The 19,900-nt window shown below is 40.0% G+C and overlaps 1 protein-coding gene across 19 annotated transcripts in view; it reads right to left on the bottom strand.

Annotated features, from left to right (window-relative positions):
* Positions 1-19,900, bottom strand: part of EIF2AK2 (eukaryotic translation initiation factor 2 alpha kinase 2) — a 41,156-nt gene that overhangs the window by 9,963 nt on the left and 11,293 nt on the right. For 8 of the 19 annotated variants that reach the window (XR_014083658.1, XR_014083660.1, XR_014083659.1 and 5 more), the window contains exons 4-13: positions 18,944-19,092; positions 16,278-16,398; positions 15,852-15,928; positions 15,588-15,684; positions 13,728-13,759; positions 10,925-10,990; positions 9,171-9,293; positions 6,330-6,446; positions 3,881-4,061; positions 1,037-1,165 (exon numbers count right to left, since the gene is read on the bottom strand). Coding sequence is in view for 7 of the 19 variants with exons in the window: in XM_081596214.1 (XP_081452340.1) it covers positions 1,037-1,165; positions 3,881-4,061; positions 6,330-6,446; positions 9,171-9,293; positions 10,925-10,990; positions 13,728-13,759; positions 15,588-15,684; positions 15,852-15,928; positions 16,278-16,398; positions 18,944-19,092 (1,092 nt within the window). In the remaining 12 variants the exon portion in view is untranslated. Of the gene's footprint in view, positions 1-1,036; positions 1,166-3,880; positions 4,077-6,329; positions 6,447-9,170; positions 9,294-10,924; positions 10,991-13,727; positions 13,760-15,587; positions 15,685-15,851; positions 15,929-16,277; positions 16,399-18,943; positions 19,093-19,900 lie in introns of all 19 variants that reach the window. The other 11 variants (XR_014083666.1, XR_014083667.1, XM_081596216.1 and 8 more) reach the window with 4 other exon arrangements.

Genomic DNA, 19,900 nt, shown 5'->3' with positions numbered 1-19,900 from the left:
ATAGTATTCAGCCACAAAAAGGAATAATCTGCTGTTATTTATAAGCAACAACTAGAGGTTCTCCAACAGACATTACTTTGAGTGAAATAATCAAATATAGAAGAGTACATACAATGTGATCCCATTCATATGAAGCTCAAGATCAGGGGAAAGTAATCTATGGTGATAGAAATCAGAGAACTGGTTTCGTCTGGGCAGTGGAGAGGAATGACTGACTGGAAAGGGGTCTAAAGGTGAGGAAAATGTTCTACCTTCTCATAGGCTTGTAGGCTTCATGAACCTATGACTTTGTCAGAACTAAAAAAAAATTATGGACATTTAATATCTGTGAATTTTATGGTGTATAAATCTTTCCTCAATAAAATATGACAATACTGGATGCAGGAGATATTTAAGAGAACAGGAGTTGAAAGGAAGCTGTTACTCCCCTATTGTCTTCTACTTTCACACCTTGAAAAGAAATTTGTTATGTTTTTATGAACTGCACCTGCCATTCTAGTCAACAATTTCACTTCAAAGACTCTATCATTGATTAGCATATAAATATTTGTTTTTAGACTCAAAGAAGACACATAACATGTCTACAAATGTAAAAAGTTGAAAACAACCTAAATAAATGCCCGTCAATAAGGAAATAGTTAAAAGATTGTAGTATATCTGTATTTTGGCATACAATACAGTTGTTAAAAACAATGTGTCAGATCTATTTGTACAATATGATTATGATACACTGTTGAGTAAAAAAGTTAAGTCACAAAATAACATTATAGTAGCCTTATAAAATGTATTTATTATTTTTATGTAAAAAGTCTCCATAAATATATGTGTCTATATATTTTTTATAACTCAAAGAAAATGATCTAAAAGGATAAGCTACAAACTCCAGTGAGAAGAGTAGGAATAAAAATGAAGAGTAATGGTAATTTTCCATTTTCATTCTATTTACTTATGTATTGTTTTAAGAGTGTCCTTTATTTTTATAATTAAAAAATGAAAGAGATAAAAAATATCTAGACAGAAAGAAAGGGGACCTCACCTGTTCTGGGCTCATGTATCGCCTAGTTCCCCTTTTACTTGTCCGTGCTTCATCATTTTTCAGGTAGGTAACAAGTCCAAAGTCTCCAATCTTAATTTGGTTCATAGCTACTAAAAATATGTTACCTGGCTGCCAAAAAAATACATGTTATAAGTACCAATTTGACAGACTTTTATCACATATCCAATTCATATTTCATAACAACTATTTTTAAATTTACTTATAAGGCATTTACCCTCTCCTAGGTAGCCCAAAACAGGAAACTTATTAATATCAGTCTTTAAAATGCTAGCTGAGGAAGTCAGGACTTTTTAGCTGACAGCAGAGAAAGCTTGGGGCATAGCTGCCTTCAGATATTTGAAGATAAGTCAAAGATGGATTCACTCCTGCCTGGTCCCTGTGGGGATGGATCCAGGACTAGAGGTTGGAAACGACCTCAAGACTTGCTTTTAATATATCCTAATATAGTAATCATGTGGTCCAACAAATGGGAGTTAGAGAGTTCCCCATCTTACAAAGTAGTCAAGACAAGGCTGGACACCCACTTGGTGGAAACATTGCAAACACGAGTCCAACATTTGAAAAGGATTGAAGGAGACACCCTTAAGATCCTCTCCAATTTTGAGATTCTCAGAATGAGTCCATTCCCAGTAATGCTGCAGAATACCATGTACAGAATTTTCCCTGGGGGCTTCCTTTATATCCATTTCTCCAGGCTTCTGACTTCTTAACAAACACAGCCCCTCTGTCTCTGAAGGCATACCAAGTTAACTGGAAGCTGATGACTAGCACTGAAATATATTTTTCTACATAATTCTTTAAGCACAATGGAAAAACAAAAGGAAGAACAGAATGACAATTCCACAACTTTGTAGAGAGAATTGACTAATATTCTAAAGACCATGAAACCAGGAAGGTTGTTGATGAGGACTCGGAGCTTCCACTGCAGGGGGCCCAGGTTTGATACCTGGTCATGGAACAAAGATCCCACAAGGTGTGGCAAAAAAAAGGGTACAAACTTTAACCAGGAGGCACAAGAATAAAGGTGACCGAAGAGCCTGGGGCAATTGGGAAATTGAACCCTCTCAGCCCATAAGCCCTCTCTCCAGAAACCTCTGTGTCTCTCACCAGCATCTTTGGTCTAGTTCTTAAGGTAAATGCTGGTTGACTTTATAGAACAGGGGCTTAATTGAGTAAAGACCGTTACCTGGCAAAGCCACCAGTAGCAGGTATTCTGCAAAGCATCACAAAATAAGATGCACACTTTTGTTTACATCTTCTCTCAGATGTGAAAAAGCAGTAACTGTATCAGTGAAGTTAGCAAGTTGAGCAAGATGAAAGAAGGCTCTGTAGTATAAAAGTCTGACCTTTTGAGCACCTGCAGACATAGAGCAAACACTCTCTGCAAACAGACACAAGAAAAGATGACTCCCCGACAAGAGGCACAAGCAGTGCAGGATACAGGAGGGAACTGGCCGGCCACGTGGTGGGACAAGGGAGCACTAAGCATTTTCACTAACTCATCCTGATGAGGACCTGGGAGGAAATACCCAAACCTCTGAGTAGAGGAGATGACTGTGTAAGTAGATAATTTATTTGCAAATGATTGTATAAATAGATAATTGTGCTTAATTTCTTATTTAACTCTATATGATTCATTTCAAAGTGAAGGTACAGCCATTCTAAATGTATTCTTTTGAACAGAGTCCTTATATCCTTCCAATTTCAAAGAACACCTTCAGATACTGTTATTAACAAAACGAGATATTGGAAGCAGATGCACCCCAATATGAAGGCATCAGACATCCAGCCCCTGAGAAGACCAAGGATGCAATACCTCTTAAGGGCCATCTTTCCCTACCAAGGCCAACAAACAACTATGTACATGGCTGCTTATTTTTCTCAAGGAACGTTTCTCTTTGTTTCTCATTCCAGGCTGTTTTAGACATGTGGGATAAGCCCAAGGTCCATACAGACAAGGTGCTTCTGTCTGATCCAGAATGACCAAGAAAGGCTCATAAAGAAATTGAGACCAAAGGGGACAGGTAGAAGACTGTCTCACGTGAGCACATGAGCAAAGGTTTGGTGATAGGATTCAGCATGGGCGGTTTGTGACGACTGTAGGCAAATCACAGGCAACAGAGTGCCGAGGGAAGACAGAAAAGCTCTTCTGTCTGACTTTGAGGAGGAAATGGGAAAACTGCTCATCTAGACCATGAGAGAAGCTAGGAAGCCAGAAGAAAATGAAAATACGAAAGTATACCGCATGTTCCAAGGTTTGCATTGCTGCAGTTTTCCAATCATGGGGCAGAGATGTCTCACCAAGTGCCAAGCAAATTCTAGACTGTGGACTTAGTGGCTGTGACTGCCCTCAAGAGTAATGACTTAAAAGGTTAAGAGAATCGTGTTCCCAAAACCAGAGTCACCGGAGGTTCTTCTGTCTCTCAGACAAGCCTGGGTAGCAGTAGAGGCAGAGACAAAGCACTCAACTGGATGTGCCAGCCACAAGAATTATGTGCACAGAAATGTTCAGTATACTAAAGCTGTTAGTGTTTACAACTGGGGTGAAGGTATCAGCCAGGATGACAAACAGGACCAGGAGTGAATGAGCAATCAGCTTCTTCTTACAGAGCTCAGCATCTCAGTGACTTTACAGCCCTGGCAACCTCCTGACTGATTCTATAGATTGGTACCTGGGGCAAGTGCTAGATTCACTCTAACCTTACAGGATCAGAGATGTCATTTCCTCACGACTGTCGATCGATTCTAAAACTAAAGAAGATAAGACTTTCACATTAATAAATTCTATTTATCAATTTCCAATACAGCACATTTTCCACTCACCTTAAGGTCTCTATGAATTAACTGTTTTGAATGTATATAATGCACTCCTGTTGTTATTTGTTGAAAGAACTCCAAAGCCAAACGTGTGTCTGGTTCCTCGCCTCTTTTTTTGTCAATCCATTCCTCCAATGTACCTTTATCACAATATTCCATTTGGATGAAAAGGCACCTAGTCTTTGATCTGGGATAAAACCCACTGTATGTTATAAGCAGCAATAAAAATAAATTTACAAAAAATACACTTAAAATTAGATTAAAAAATGACACGTTCTTAAAAATGCCAAACATGTCTCAAAACAAATCTAAATATAACAAATGTGAGTCAACACATAATAAACCACTCTTTATTTAGGTCATAAGTTCCCAGATATCAAAGCTTTGTTTAGCTAAGTTGTAAAGTAGCAGCCTTCCCATTCTTTAACACTGAAGGTCCTTGACTATCTTTGCTAATAGATAGGAAGAGAAGTGTAAGTACAATGGAATTTCAGAAAACCAAATTTCATTATTATATATTGTAATTTTGAAACATTTTAATTCACCATTGCTCTACTAAGCATCTATTTTGCAAAAGACACAGAACAGGCACCTAAAGATAAGAAAATGAGTTAGACACTAGCCTTGCTCTCATGAGGATTATAGTTTAATGGGACAGAGATAAAGGAAAAACAAGCAGAAAACAATAGTACAGCAGGCCCCAACCTCTGGGATCTAATGCCTGATGATCTGAAGTGGAGGTTATATAATAATAATAGAAATAAAGAGCACAAAAAATGTAATATGCTTGAATCATCCCCAAACCATCCCCTCTCCCTGGCCCATGGAAAAATTGTCTTCCATGAAACCAGTCCCTGGTGCCAAAAAGGTTAGGGACTGCTGCAGTAGTACATGGATAGGAATTCTAAGAGAAATGCCAAAAATTATTATGAGGTATAGCAATGAGGCTGGAGAAGGAAATGGCAACCCACTCCAGTGTTCTTGCCTGGAGAATCCCAGAGACAGCGGAGCCTGGTGGGCTTCCGTCTATGGGGTCGCACAGAGTCGGACACGACTGAAGCGACGCAGCAGCAGCAGCAGCATAGCAATGAGGCAGGGCTTCCCAGGTGGCGCTAGTGACAAAGAATCTGCCTGCCAATGCAGGAGACTCAAGAGACGTGAGTTTGATCCCTGGGTTGGCAAAATCCAGTGGAGTAGGAAATGGCAACCCACTCCAGTTTGCTTGTCTGGAAAACCCCATGGCCAGAGGAGCCCGGTGAGCTACAGTCCATGGGGTCACAAAGAGTTGGATATGACTGAGTGACTAAGCACACACCACACAGCAAGGAGGACTGATTTTGCTAATCATGGTAGTTGTTCTTTTCTGAACTAAGTTGGCTTTAATATTAATTTAAATTCTTTGAGCATATGTTGGCTAGAAAATAGAAAAAGGTAGCCAGGAATTTTCTAAAAGCTGAAGAAGTCCATATGTGGATGGTACTTCTGAAACTAACGATACAGTTCTAAATTACATGGTGTGGAGACAGGGCTGGAGGCAGGAGACGGTGAATGAGCAAGCTCACCATGGCCTCAGGTTTGCACTGAAAAGAGTGTCTCCAAGGAACACTGGGTGACTTTCAAAGGGAGGCTCTTTATAACCCTTCAGTTCTTTTGCAGCGGCTTGCCTGAGACAAACTTGAGTAATGCAAGGGCTGGGAGGTACCCCCATCACAGCTCAGGGTCTTGGAACTATTTTGACTGCCCATCACCTCACCATGAGTGGTATGATTACACTCAGAAGAGATTCCGTGACTGCCCTGCCAACCAGTTGAGTGGAGCAGAAGGGTGTTCGCAGTGGCGGGGGGGGGGGGGGGGTGGGGGTGCGGAGGGCTCCCGTGGGGGAGGGGCTCCCGCTGCAGTACCTACACGTGCAAACCTTCTTCACAAGACTGCACTTACCATCTCGACTGGAGTTAGGGCACATGAGAAAGCCTGTACATTAAACAACAGAGTCAGGAAACCTAAGCCTGAGATTTCAAAAACCACAGAAAGTGTTAGTCACTCAGTTGTGTGACTCTTGGCAACCCCCCTGGACTGTAGTCCACCAGGTTCCTCTGTCAGTGAAATTCTCCAGGCACGAATTTACTGGAGCGGGTTGCCATTTCCTTCTTTAGGGGATCTTCCCAACCCAGGGATCAAACCCAGGTCTTCCACATTGCAGGCAGATTCTTTGCTGTCTTGAGTCACCAAGGAAGCCACAGAGGACAATTTTAAAAAAAGGTTTTTTAAAGCAAATTTGCAGCAAGGAAAAGATTATTCATTGTCTCCTCGTTTGCAGAATGGAGGCATAACAGTCCCTCAGAGTTTCTGGTTATGATTATTAAATGTAATAATTAGTGGCCTTATCCACTGACCCACACACAGTAAACAAGTTTCGCTCCTCCTATTAAGACTATGAGAGTTTCTTTTTAGTTACCTTGCAGAATTTAAGCTTTGCTCAGGATCATAATCAAGCCCATCCCAACAACTGTGGTAGTGGACAATATTTGGATGATTAAGTGTTGCCAAAGCTTTCACTTCACGCTCTACCTTCCTAGTTGAAAGAAACAGGGAACATAAAGGCGTCAGTATCCATCCCTGATAATAACAAAACACCTTGAGCAATAGGAGACAATCACCAATATTCCCTTATTAAACAGCTGCCACGGTTCCCACACTGAGGTTTAGAATGGAAGCCTGCAGCTCTCAAAAGGAAAGAGTGAACACAGAAAAAATCAGCTGTTTTTACTCCCAACATAAGAAAAAAACCCAAAGCACAGTGACTAAAATTATTCCAAACCTCAGAAAATTTAGAAGTCATAGGTAGTACTCTTGTGAGCTATCAGTGATGCAAAATTTTTTTGGAACTAAAATAAAAATAATCCATTATGTTTTATTTAGACTTGTGTTAAAATCACTTTGGATTTCAAAAGCAAACCCCATTTGGGCAGCAAGGGTAGGTAACCCAAGCAGCATGAAGAATCTAATTCAGAATTTTCAGCGTGTGGCAAAAATACACACAGAGGGTGATCTATGCGGAGAAACTGAAATTTCACTGCACAACATGGGTGCTTTACAGGGATGTGTAGGCAAGAGTTAATGACAATCCTATGCTAAGTAGAGTACATAAATTTGAGATTTCAAGGATGAGGAAGGATAAGCAAACATTTTTAAACTTATTTTTTGAATTTGAAAAGTTCTATATGATGTAAAATTTATAAAAATAGAGAAAAAATTACTCATATATTAACACAATGCTCACACACTTATGAGTTTAGATGATTTCTTATAGTCTTTCTTCATACACATTTACATATGTGTAATTATAGTATATATATTTATCCAATGTTTTCTCATATATTATGTTTAAATTTTTCCCTATTACTGTACAATCTGTCTAACCATCATGTATAAACATTTTAATGTAAAATTTCAAAAGTATTAAAAAGTAGAGCAAATAGTAGAATGAACCCCTACCTGGCCATCAGATGAAACAGTAATTAACTCCTGGCCAATCTTGTTTCCTGTATATTCTTACCTACTTCCTCATCTTTCCCTGGATTATTCTGAAGCAACTTCTAGCATCGTACCATTCATAGTGTGTATAAATATTTACAGTATATAACCCTCACTTTTAATGACTGCAAAACAGTCATTGATCAGAGGAGAGCACAAAACATACTAAATCATTCCTTTATTGCTGAACATTCTGTTTGCTCTAATTTCTCACCATTATAAACGACATTTTTATCTACTTGAATAACTTTTCGTGTAATCTGGGTAATATCCTTGGAATAGGTTCCCAATAAGAAATCCATAGGTCAAAGCATATACATATTTTTTGCTTCTCAATGCATATCTCCAAGTGTATTTTTAACTGTGCTCTACCAATCTATGAAGCCATGAGAATCGTCCAAGGTACTGCACCCTTATCATCATGAAGGATTACAGTTAAAAAAGATGCAGTATTCCTGGTAAGCAAAACAATGAAGAAGGGAAAAGCCTTGTTTTGATGCCAAGCAGTATGAAGGTATTTCAACCGCAAGGCTTTGTCCATAGGACAGACAATAGGTTGGTTTGACTGGATGAAGAGCACCTAAGACACCACACCTGCTTCTTCTTTTCTTACGTCATTTTCCTTCACTTATATCCCTTTTCCATCTCCTTCCCTGGTCCTTGAGGGATCTGTCTGGCCAAATTACAAATAATAACAGCTGCCAGAAAATAACAGGCAAGATCGGTGAACGTGGGATTTCAGAGCTCCTTCCTCTGTGTCTTCCTTCCTGAAGGAGTTCTGTTATCCAGTAATTGGGGTGGGGTGGGGAGGGGCACAGATAATACAAAAAACAAACATGGGAAGCATTGGGATATGGGGGGAACACAGTAGATTGGAACTCCAGAGTATGAGTTCTAAATCTCCACCTTGTTACCACAGGAGATAGGGCCCAGGGATGGTCATCATTCATTTCTTCTCTCCCCATGCTCGCATCCACTCCTCAGATTAAGCAGTAAGAGTCTATTTGCCCTCTCCCTCGAGCTGACCATAGTGACTTTGTTTAATCAATATGATGCAGAACTTCCAAGACTGCTCCCTCCTGGGATGAGTGCTCTGGGACAGTCCTTCTTAGAACCCAACAACTAAGTTGTGAAACGCCCAGGCCACATAAAGGGGCCAGGTGGAGGCGCTCTGGTTAACAGCTCCAGCTGCACTTGTAGCCACAGCCAGCATCACTGCCAGCCACGTGTGAGAGAGCCATCTCCAATGTCCAACCAAGCCAAGCTTTCAGATGACTCCTGGCTGCAAACGCATGATGAATGGCCCGGGTGAGCACAGTCAACTCACAGGACCACAAGAGGTAATAACAACTTGGTGTTTAAGCCACTGCATTTTGGAGTGGTGTATTATGCAGTAATAGACAACCAGCACAGTTATCAACTAGCTTTTACCTTTGGCAAATCAGTTCACATCTTTGAATCTCACTCTCCTCCTATGTAAGATAAGGAGATGAGACTAGAACTCAAAGGTCACCTTGAGCTAAAAGATTTTATAACTGTAGTTCTCATCAAGATAACCTCAAGGATAATCAATGGTATATCCATTTTTTAATTAAAGTAACCATGGTGAAGTGAGGTCGTTTCAGAGTAAGCCAAATATCATTCTCCTCATAAATAATATTTTCAAGGAGGACCAGAAAAAAAATATACTAATGAAGAAGAGAGATACATAAAAAAGAATAGTGCAGGTTCACATTTAAAAAAATAAAATATTACTACTTACTCACTATTGTATTTAACACATTTAATAACGTAAGTCTTCTCATCAATTCTGTGTTTGGCTTTGAAAACTTGGCCAAATCCACCTGAGCCAATCGGTGTTACTTCTGTGAAATCCTTGACCAACCTTGAGAGATAAATGCTGCTGTTATTCTGACGTTCAACGTCCTCTGTTCCTCCACTCTGACACTTCTGCTTTCCCTTAAAGGCACTAGTGAAATGGACTGTATAACAAACAGGACTCTCCCCTTCTGAGTAAGAAGGATCCATTTCACAGAAACTCTTGAATCACAAAGGATAGTTCTTCCCTCTTCCCATCCCAACATAACAGATCACTCCTGGGAGTCAGTCACCACTGGCGCCACAAAAGACATGGTAAAGAATCTTTTATTCCAAGTATAAAACTTTAGAAAAGAGTGCCACACTGTGTTCCCTGCTACCAACAAGCTGTTATACGAGAAATGAGCCTGCCTATGTTTGCAACTCTCTGGGTTTCCCTTCTTTCTCCTGCCCCACATTCCATCATTAAGACCTGCCAATTTTCTTTCCAAAACACACCTGCGGGTGTCTGCCCAACTTCCCCCACTGGCCTAAGCTTCCAATAAGACTCCCGACGAACCCTGTTCACAGGACACACCACCTCCTCTCCTTCCTCTGCTCCAATCCACGATCCTCACAGCAATCAGTGTGATACATACTAAGTCTGATCACAACTATTCGCCAAACGCTTCCCAAGCCTGCCCCTGCATTCAGCAAAACCCAAAAAACCCTGACATAGGCTACCAGGGGCCACCTGTTTGTCCTTGTCCCCTCTCCAGCTTGTCTGGTGGCCCCAGTTCCTTGGTCACTGCCCTCCCAGCACACGGCTTTCTCTCAGGTCCTCAGATGCTCACATTACCTTTCCCACCTTCGCCTTCCCATGTGCTCCTCTTTCGCAGAGTACCAGGGGCTCCCCACTGCCCTGTGCTAACTCATCCCTCAGGCCTCCCCACAAATGTGACCCAGAGAAAGCCCTGCCTCATCCCTCACCCTAAATTCAAGGGTCCTGCTGTCGTGTCTAACCATGTCATGGCTTTTCCTTCAGACCTCTGGTCACAGTGTGTAATGATCATCCCCACAGAAAAAATTATCATCCTCCCCTGTCTAGGAGGACAGAGGCTGTTTCTACTGTTCCTGCTATAAATACGATGCCCAGCACAGTGCCAGATATATATTAGGTACTTATTAAATATTTGGTGATTCTTTATTATTTCTTAAGCTTGTATCTGATGTTCCTCTGTTGCAAATACGCCTCCTTTTTAAAAGATACTTTATTTAAGCCCAAACATGTGATCGACCACCAAAGGAACCCTTTTTAAAGTGAAATCTGCTATGAAGCTGGAAAATGGAAAACAGATTCAAATGGATCTATTCTGATTCCTGAAGGAGTACTTTTGTTGAAAAAAAATTACTGGTTTACAGAAATATTGCCTTTCAATATTTTTTTTTTTTGCCTTTCAATATTAAAACCTCCCAGAGATGTCAGAAAAACCCACATGAGTATCACACAGATACCACATTCCATTTGAACTCGTCTAAACTGTACTCCTCCACGAGGCAATGATCCTTTGTGGGTCTGATTGAGCTAAAACAAACTGTTCAGGGAGAGATATAACTGAACCTGCTTGATGTTCAACTGTCCCTTAAGAAACTTTTGTCAACTTTTGTACATGTATCCTTAAACAAATTCTTTTTCTTTTTCACAATTTTCCCTCTTACCTGGTGTCCACACTGTAACTGTTTTCTTCTGTCTTCACAGGAGAGTTAAAGTTAGCCGCCAAACTTCTAAAAGTTAACAGAAGCACATAAATTCAAAGCTAAAATCAAATATAACTTATCAAGAGTGGATTTTATGCTATGCACTAGGCTTTTTAATATTGTTGAGTCAACTATTAGAATAACTGGGTAGCAAGTGCTAACCTTTTTCTTTAGAAACAATGTGGTTCTCTGTGCTCTAACAATTTTTCACCCCTTTCCTGTGTTTTTCAGCCTTAACACATTCATTACCAGCATGCTGCTAGCCTCTTTTTCTCCCTTTAGACTCAAAACCTTAGGAAATATGTCTTGTTGAATTCTCACCCTGGTTGTGTTTCCTTTGTCATTTATTCCTTGCTGGTGGTAAGCCTCCTACAATTCAAGTCCAAATGCCACCTCAAACTAAACAAATACAAATTGTTACCTTCCCTCCGGGCTTCCCAGGTGGCACAGTGGTAAAGAATCCACTTGTCAATGCAGGAGACACAAGGGATGAGGGTTTGATCCCTGGGTCAAAAAGATCCCCTGGAGAAGGGCATGGCATCCCACTCCAGTATTTTTGCCTGGGAAATCCCATGGACAGAGGAGGCTGGTGGGCTACAGTCCATGGGATTGTAGAGTCAGACAACAACAATCTTCCCTCTAAGTCTTCGACTCCCTTAACACCATCAGTGCCATGACACTTGTCTGCATCTCATTCACAAGGAACAATCTTCATTTCCTTTTTCCTTTGCATCTTCTTCACCCAGTTTTTTAACTCTATCCCCTCAAGCCATGTCTACTCTTCTTTTATAGTATGTCTCACAAATTCTCCTCCTCCCTGTCACTAGATCAGTCTGATGGCCTGATCATCTCACACACAGACCTCTTCTCTCTCCATCTGAACACCAGCATCTGGCGTCATCTTTCTGCAAGTGTTACCTACTGTTCAGAATGTACTGGTGCCACACAGTGGCTCCTGCTGCCATCTTATTCCCACTGCTGACAGTATTCACATCCTTGCTTTTCTCTCCAGTTCAAGAAGCCAGTTCAGTTCAGTTCAGTCGCTCAGTCATGTCCGACTCTTTGCAACCCCATGAATTGCAGCACGCCAGGCCTCTCTGTCCATCACCAACTCCCGGAGTCTACCCAAACCCATGTCCATCGAGTTGGTGATGCCATCCAACCATCTCATCCTCTGTCGTCGCCTTCTCCTCCTGCCCCCAATCCTACCCAGCATTAGGGTCTTTTCCAATGAGTCAGCTCTTCACATGAGGTGGCCAAAGTATTGGAGTTTCAGCTTCAACATCAGTCCTTCCAATGAACACCCAGGATTGATCTCTTTTAGGATGGACTGATTGGATCTCCTTGCAGTCCAAGGGACTCTCAAGAGTCTTCTCCAACACCACAGTTCAAAAGCATCAATTCTGCGGCACTCAAGCTTTCTTCACCGTCCAACTCTCACATCCATACATGACAACTGGAAAAACCATAGCCTTGACTAGACAGACTTTTGTTGGCAAAGTAATGTCTCTGCTTTTAAATATGCTATCTAGGTTGGCCATAACCTTCCTTCCAAGGAGTAAGCGTCTTTTAATTTCATGGCTGCAATCACCATCAGCAGTGATTTTGGAGCCCCCAAAAATAAAGTCTGACACTGTTTCCACTGTTTCCCCATCCATTTCCCATGAAGTGATGGGACCAGATGCCATGATCTTAGTTTTCTGAACGTTGCGCTTTAAGCCAACTTTTTCACTCTCCTCTCACTTTCATCAAGAGGCTGCTTAGTTCTTTTTCACTTTCTGCCATAAGGGTGGTGTCATCTGCATATCTGAGGTTATTGATATTTCTCCCGGCAATCTTGATTCCAGCTTGTGTTTCTTCCAGCCCAGCATTTCTCATGATGTACTCTGCATATAAGTTAAATAGGCAGAGTGACAGTATACAGCCTTGACGTACTCCTTTTCCTATTTGGAACCAGTCTGTTGTTCCATGTCCAGTTCTAACTGTTGCTTCCTGACCTGCATACAGGTTTCTCAAGAGACAGGTCAGATGGTCTGGTATTCCCATCTCTTTCAGAATTTTCCACAGTTTATTGTGATCCACACAGTCAAAGGCTTTGGCATAGTCAATAAAGCAGAAATAGATGTTTTTCTGGAACTCTCTTGCTTTTTCGATGATCCAGCGGATATTGGCAATTTGATTTCTGGTTCCTCTGCCTTTTCTAAAACCAGCTTGAGCATCTGGAAGTTCCAAGTCTCCCTAATTTACAGAACATCTGATCGTTTATTTCTTCCCTGAGTTATGATAACATTTCTACCCTACCTGCTTGTCTGCAAAATAATACACTTCTCTCTCTTTTTTCTTTTTTGGTTGTGCGATGTGGCTTATGGGATCTTAATTCCCCCAACCAGAAACTGTACCTGGCCCTCAGCAGTGAAAGTGCCAAGTCCTAGTCATTTGTTCACCAGGGAATTCACATAATACATTTCTCTTAAGAATATCTCTACAAGCCCACTTCTTCTGTCAGACTTGTCCAAAACAATGCCCTTAACCAATTACTCAACCAATAGCCCCACAGGCCTTTATGTCTACAATGTATTGTGTGCATATGTTCAAAGACTTCTCTATGTATTTAAAATTATTTGTTCATAGATTTCAAGATTTCTGTGAGCCTAAATCATGCTTTGTATTCCTGAAACTCCACTCAAATAAGGGCATACAATACAAATACTGAAGACTTCATAAATAAGATGAATAAACTAGTCCAATGCATGATGATACTCACCTCTTCACCTTCCTGGAACTATTTCTGGCGTTCTATAACAAAAGAAAATGGAAAATAGTTTCAAATGATTAAGTCAAGTATCCTGCTTTTCTTGGCCCTCCTTTCTCCTGTACTTCTAGATGGTTCTCTGACCACATTTCTTTGTCCTTAAGATAAACAACCTCATCAATTTATATGCTCTCAGTAAGCCCTGCTTTCAGTGTACTTGTCTATATCAATGTTCTCATCAATTACAGCAAAGACAGATAAGATAAGAAGGTAAAAAAAACACAAATTGTTAGGGCCCTGAGATTCAGTTGCTAAGACTCTGCACTTCTATTCCAAAGCGAGGGGCACAGGTTTGATCTCTGGTCAGGAAACTAAGACCCCACATGCTGTGCAGCACAATGGGAAAAAAAAGACAGAACTGCAGGGCATGTTCTACAGAAGCACTGATTCTCCAGGTATAGAATATGGCTTTCCAGATGATCCTCTGGCCAGCAGATCTCAGCAAGAAATTATGCATTACAATTACTCACAGTGCTAGAAAAGAAAACAGATGGGGCCCAGGGATCTAGTTTAAAACATTTTTAGGACAAATCAATAATTCGACTTCAACATTTAGCCCAAAAGAGGAGTCTTTGACATATCTCTCAAAAATTAATGTAGCTCTTTTTCAAGCATATTCACTTTTATTCTGGTAGGTGTTGTGGTTTTTTAACAATTTTAGTATATTGACAAAGAGTACAAACATCAGACCAAGATTTCTTGAGTTCCTATCACCTGCCAGCCTCAGTTTTGCACAGTGACTGCATTATGATTAATTCAGACATTCTGTAAATGGACAATATTTTCTCCAATCTCTTCTATTACAAACAATTTTGCAAAGAACATGCTTATACATGTATCTCTGTGCACATATACATGTGTTTCTCTAAAAGAGGTATCTAGGAGTAGAACTAGCAGTACAGCTGGCATACCCTCAACTTCACTACATGTTGCCAAACTGCTCTCTAAGACAGTGTACCAATTTACACATCAGCCAGCAACATATAATATTGCTGTAACAGCACGTAATAGGTGTAACAGGAACAGAGCTGTGTCAACACTTAGGATAGCCAGACTCAAATTTTGCCAATCGGATGGTTTAAAATGGTATCTAGCTGTTGTTTTCATTTGCATTTTCCTGATTATTATGAAGTAAAGCATCTTTTCATATGTCTGTTGCCCCTTTGGGTATCTCTTTTCTGAACTGTCTGTTCAGCTCTTTTGTACATGTTTTCTTTTTTATTGAGTTGCTTATCTTTTTCTTATTGATGTGTTTGTAGTTTAAAAAAATATTTATTTAATTGACTATGCCAGGTCTTCGTTGCAGTATGCAGGATCTCGTTCCCTGACTAGGGATGGAACCTGGGCCCCTTGCACTGAAAGCATGGAGTCTTAGCCACTGCACCACCAGGGACGTCTTTCTAGTTCTTTATAATACTTTGGTAACACTAATCATCATTGCAAAAACTATCTGATTTTTACGTTCAGTTTTTAAGTTTAGTTCTGATTTATTAAAACCGAAGCAGAAATCTATGAATGAACCTTCTAAATACCATCCAATTGATAGAAGAAAAGAAGTCAGATTATAGGAATACATGAAAAATACAAAGGTGAGTAGGGAGAGAAAGATGGGAGTGAAGAGCAGAAAAATTTTGCATGTGAGGAATGGGAGTTAATAAAGAAAGGAGAGAGAAAAGGCTGCAAAATATGTTGATTTAATAAGAGCCCATAAAAAAAATTGAAAAATTAGGACAGGTACTGGAGGTCACTTTTAAATGGGGAAACACAAAGGAAAATAAGATTAACTAGGAAACTTAGAGACTAATACTATACCCCTGGAGACGGGAAAGAGCTGTTTAATGTGTCATTGTTATCACTTGTTTCTGATGCATTTGTTGAGAGGCCATTTTCAGATGGTGATTCAGAACTACTAAAAAAAAAAAGAGGACAGCTATTAGTTTATGAATTCTGCCTATTTTTTGTTGATCAGTAATTGCTTTTTCTAAATTCTCCTTCGACATTAAACATTTTCATAAATATCTGCTCTTTCAGGCTGCAATTTGAATTTGTTTGTCACACTTGTTTGTCCATACTTACGAGGTACTCATTGCTGGAGAGTTTCTTTCGACATCACCACACACAGCATTGAAACAATCAGAGGATTGGTCAGCTCCCTGAAAGGTTTAAAAGTACAACTACATGACTTCTTATAGTGGCTTAGTCTCTGTGAACCAACTCCCACATTTATTTCCCCACATTTACCAAATTCACAGCCATAAAGAATTACAGGATTAACACATTTTTATGGATGTTTGATCTGAATTTAAAAAACATTGAGCTGTCATGAGAACTGTGATCCTTCTGAAACTTCATGGCCCCAGGGCTCATTGGTAGGACACAGAATGAAGGAGTGCTTTTGCTATGTGACTGGCTGTCTTGGCATCATCTAAATATCATTTAACTTCAAATCAACTTCAGAGAGAATTTTAAAATATAAAAATCAAATCCCAAGGCAGTACATACCATTGTTTCTGATTCTATCTTTGCATAAGCCAGTTTGGCAGCCAACTGTTTTGCCTCCTGTTTAGTGGAACCTATACCAACACCATATTCTTTTTGTCCAATTTTGCATTTATAATGAAATCTAGGAGAAATGATAAAGAGTATTAAACCAAATACCAAAGAACAGTAAACGTAACACATGTGTTTTCAGGAAAAAAAAACACACATTAACAAAGGGCTAAATATAACACCAATTTAATGGATAGATTAATAGTTCATATCTTATTTAACTTAAAATTTGAACGAGGGCTTCCCTAGTGGCATTGTGGTAAAGAATCTGCCTGCCAATGCAGGAGAAACACGGGTTCAAACCCTGATCTGGGAAGATCCTACATGCTGTGGAGCCACTAAGCCCATGTGCCACACAGGCTGCCATACTGAGTCTGTTCTCTAGGGTCCTGGAGCCACAACTACTGAGCCCATCTGCTGCAGCTACTGAAGCCCACACATCCTAGAGGCCATACTCTGCAACTGGAGAAGCCACTGCAATGAGAAGCCCAGGCATGGCAACTAGAGCGTAGCTCCCGCTTGCTGCAACTAGAGAAACCCACACAGTAATGAAGACCCAGCACAGCCACAAGTAACTAAATAAATAAATAAAAATTATATTTAATAAAGCAAGATTTAAAAAATATATGTATATATTTTTTCAATGAGATGGCTAATCAGTTTACCAGAATAACCAGGATTGACTAATAGCCCAGCTTCCATTCTCTAGGGAACTTCTAACTCTTTGCTGCTTCATTGAAAGATGTGGCATTAAGGTACCAAGTGGTGATTTTTTTAAAATTCCCCAAAAGTCAAAAGACGTGGAGGCAGAGAAAGAAGAAAGAGATCTAATGAATTTTTCAGAGATGTTCAACTGGTGCAATAAAATCCGTAGAGGCTTCTACAGGAGAATAATAAGGTGACAGTCCTTTGGAGGAAATGGGCCAAGCATATCTAACTTCAGCTCTAACTTTAGCATTTTCTGCACCCCCCTGCTCATGTACACAAAAACCTAAGCAAATCCTCACAATGCAAAAGTTCCATGCTGAAGTCACTTAATTTTCATATGAGCTATAAGGATGCTTGTAGTTAGGCAAGGAGCCTTGGACAATTATAGAAGAACTATATTTAAGGTGGCAAAGCAACAGACATGGCAATTTATATCATGGAGTTACCACGTAGTGTTACAGAATTATGGCAGTATTATTCATCGTGGATGGAAGAGACTCTACCAGTGAGTCTTCCCCACTAGGCTCTGAAGGGAAATTAGGCAGCTGGGCTGAAGGACTTGATTATTTCTGTGGCTCCTATTTTTCTTCAGCACTGCCTAAACAGTCTTCTTTTCCTTAACAATCAAATGTTAAAGCACTAGGTCAAAGGAACCAAACAGGTGAGCTACAGGAAAATAAAATAGCTCTTAATTTATGGAGATTGACTCACAGAATTCACTTTTGACTCTTTCATTCCAGTGAATCCTATCACATTTTTGTCTTCCTGGTTCTGGCCTAAAAGCCATTGGGGTGAATAGTAAAATGTCCAGAGCCAATCAATTCATAGAACGGTATCCTAAAGTGGGTGTTTGGACTATTCACCATTTAGAATTTTTGTCCTTCTCTCTCATTTAACTGGTTGGTTGTAGCTGAGAAACAACCTTCTTCACATTCATTTGCTTTCTGCTTTTCCCAGTTCAAATTCATTCTTCATCCTCATCTCCAAAATCTTTGCTCACTGGTGAGATGTTCTCATTATCTCTGACTGATCTTCTCATCCATCCTCCTCATCATATCCCTCAAATCCTGGTCTCCTCACCATCCAGGGTGAAAACCCAGTCCTTATTTATTAATTTTTGCTTCGTGGGCTTCTCATTGTGGTGGCTTCTCTTGCTGCGAAGCACAGGCTCTGGATTGCAGGCTCGTAGTTTCGGTGCTGGGGCTGAGTTGTTTCATGGCATGTGGGATCTTCCTGGACCAGGGATCAAATCCACCTCTCCTGCATTATTGGCGGGCAAATTCTTAACCACTGGACTACCAGGGAAGTGCTTTTTTTTTTTTTCCTTTTGGCCGCGCAGCATACAAGATCTTAGCTCCCCAACCAGGACTCGAACCCATGCCCCCTGCATTAGAAGCTCAGAGTCTTAACCACTGGACCAGGGTTTCCTAAACCTATGGTCCACCAGGAACTTCCCTAAACCCATTCCTTCTAATACATGGTACTTGTCTAGAGAGTGACACTATTCAATAAAATCTGAAGGGCAAACATCTCTATTCCGACAAGGGTGGAAAGAGACTCATTCTACACATGGGGCAGGGCTCTTCTCACACAGCCACTGCGACCTCAGGGATGAGAAGCTCTTTACCACCTGCCCTCTCTTAGGTTTCCTGTAGACTAAACCATCCAGAGAGATCTCAGAAATAAAAGATTTCCCAGATTTGATCAACTGTGGGATATGGGTCCCCAGACTTCAGCAATGAAGCATTTGAATATTTTCATCACAAAGAAGTCAAACTGCAATAAGGTCATAAAAAACCTTCTCTGCAGAATGTACCAAAAAGGACAGATATTTTTGGAAAGTTAGACATGAAAACAGGGCTGCTCCATTGGTTAGATATAGTGAAACAGAAGGAAAAACAACATCTCACCCTTCGGTCCCATCCTCCTTTGATTTACATTCTTCATAAGTTACACATAGGTTTTTCTTCTGGGAGATCGTATTAAGACGGCCTATGTAATTCTCAATGGGTGGTCCTTCTGGAATATTTGTTGTCAGCTGAGATGAAAAACTGACTGACTAAATGGAAAAAAAAAACCCATAGGGATAAATTTTAACAAGAAAAGAAATTACCTATTTTCCTTTTATAGTTTCATAAGGGAAAACAAAATAGTCAATTTTCTTGTTTATCTAGGTCAAACTATAAGACTTTCTGATTTGTTGTATCTTTTGTAATCTCAAAGGAGAAGATAACACATACTGAAGTAAAGTTATATCCTGGATCACAACTTCATAGGAAACATGAATATAATTGCATTACTCCTTCCACTATTATCTGCCCCTTTTAAAATTCCCAATTTGACAAAATCTTATCCAAAGTTTTTCTACCTTGTTAACTTTGTCAAAGAATTTTTGGTTTTATTGACCTTCTTTATTACATCTTTGTTTTTTTCACATCAATTTCTTCCCTTTTGTTATCACCATCTTTCTTCTGCTTTTTCATGGGTAAAGGTATTCTATTGTTCTTTTTCTGATTTCGTGACTTGGTTTTCTGGCTCATTAACAATTTATAATTTTTGTGGGTTTTCCTGATTTATTTTGCTCAATTTTGATTAAAAGAATGACATATTCAAGTAAAATTTTTTTAAAAAGAATTTGTTTGGCTGCACTGTATGGTACTTGGGATCTTAGTTCCCAGACCAGGGATCAAACCTGTGCCCCCTACAGTGGAAGCCTAGAGTCTTAACCACTGGACTACCAGGAAAATCCCGTTGAGTAAGATTTTTCATGAAGGTATTTTGAATACTGAAATTCTGCAAAATTTTGAAAATTTGAGAATGATCCACTTTTGTCCCACATGTAAAATGACTTCCTGCCTCATTTTACA

This window comes from Giraffa tippelskirchi, chromosome 4 (assembly GCF_054371585.1).
Source record: "Giraffa tippelskirchi isolate mGirTip1 chromosome 4, T2T-mGirTip1v1.2.pri, whole genome shotgun sequence".
NCBI classification, from domain to species: domain Eukaryota; kingdom Metazoa; phylum Chordata; class Mammalia; order Artiodactyla; family Giraffidae; genus Giraffa; species Giraffa tippelskirchi.
The sequence above is the reverse complement of the archived record's forward strand: the minus strand, read 5'-3'. Positions and strand labels throughout refer to the sequence as shown.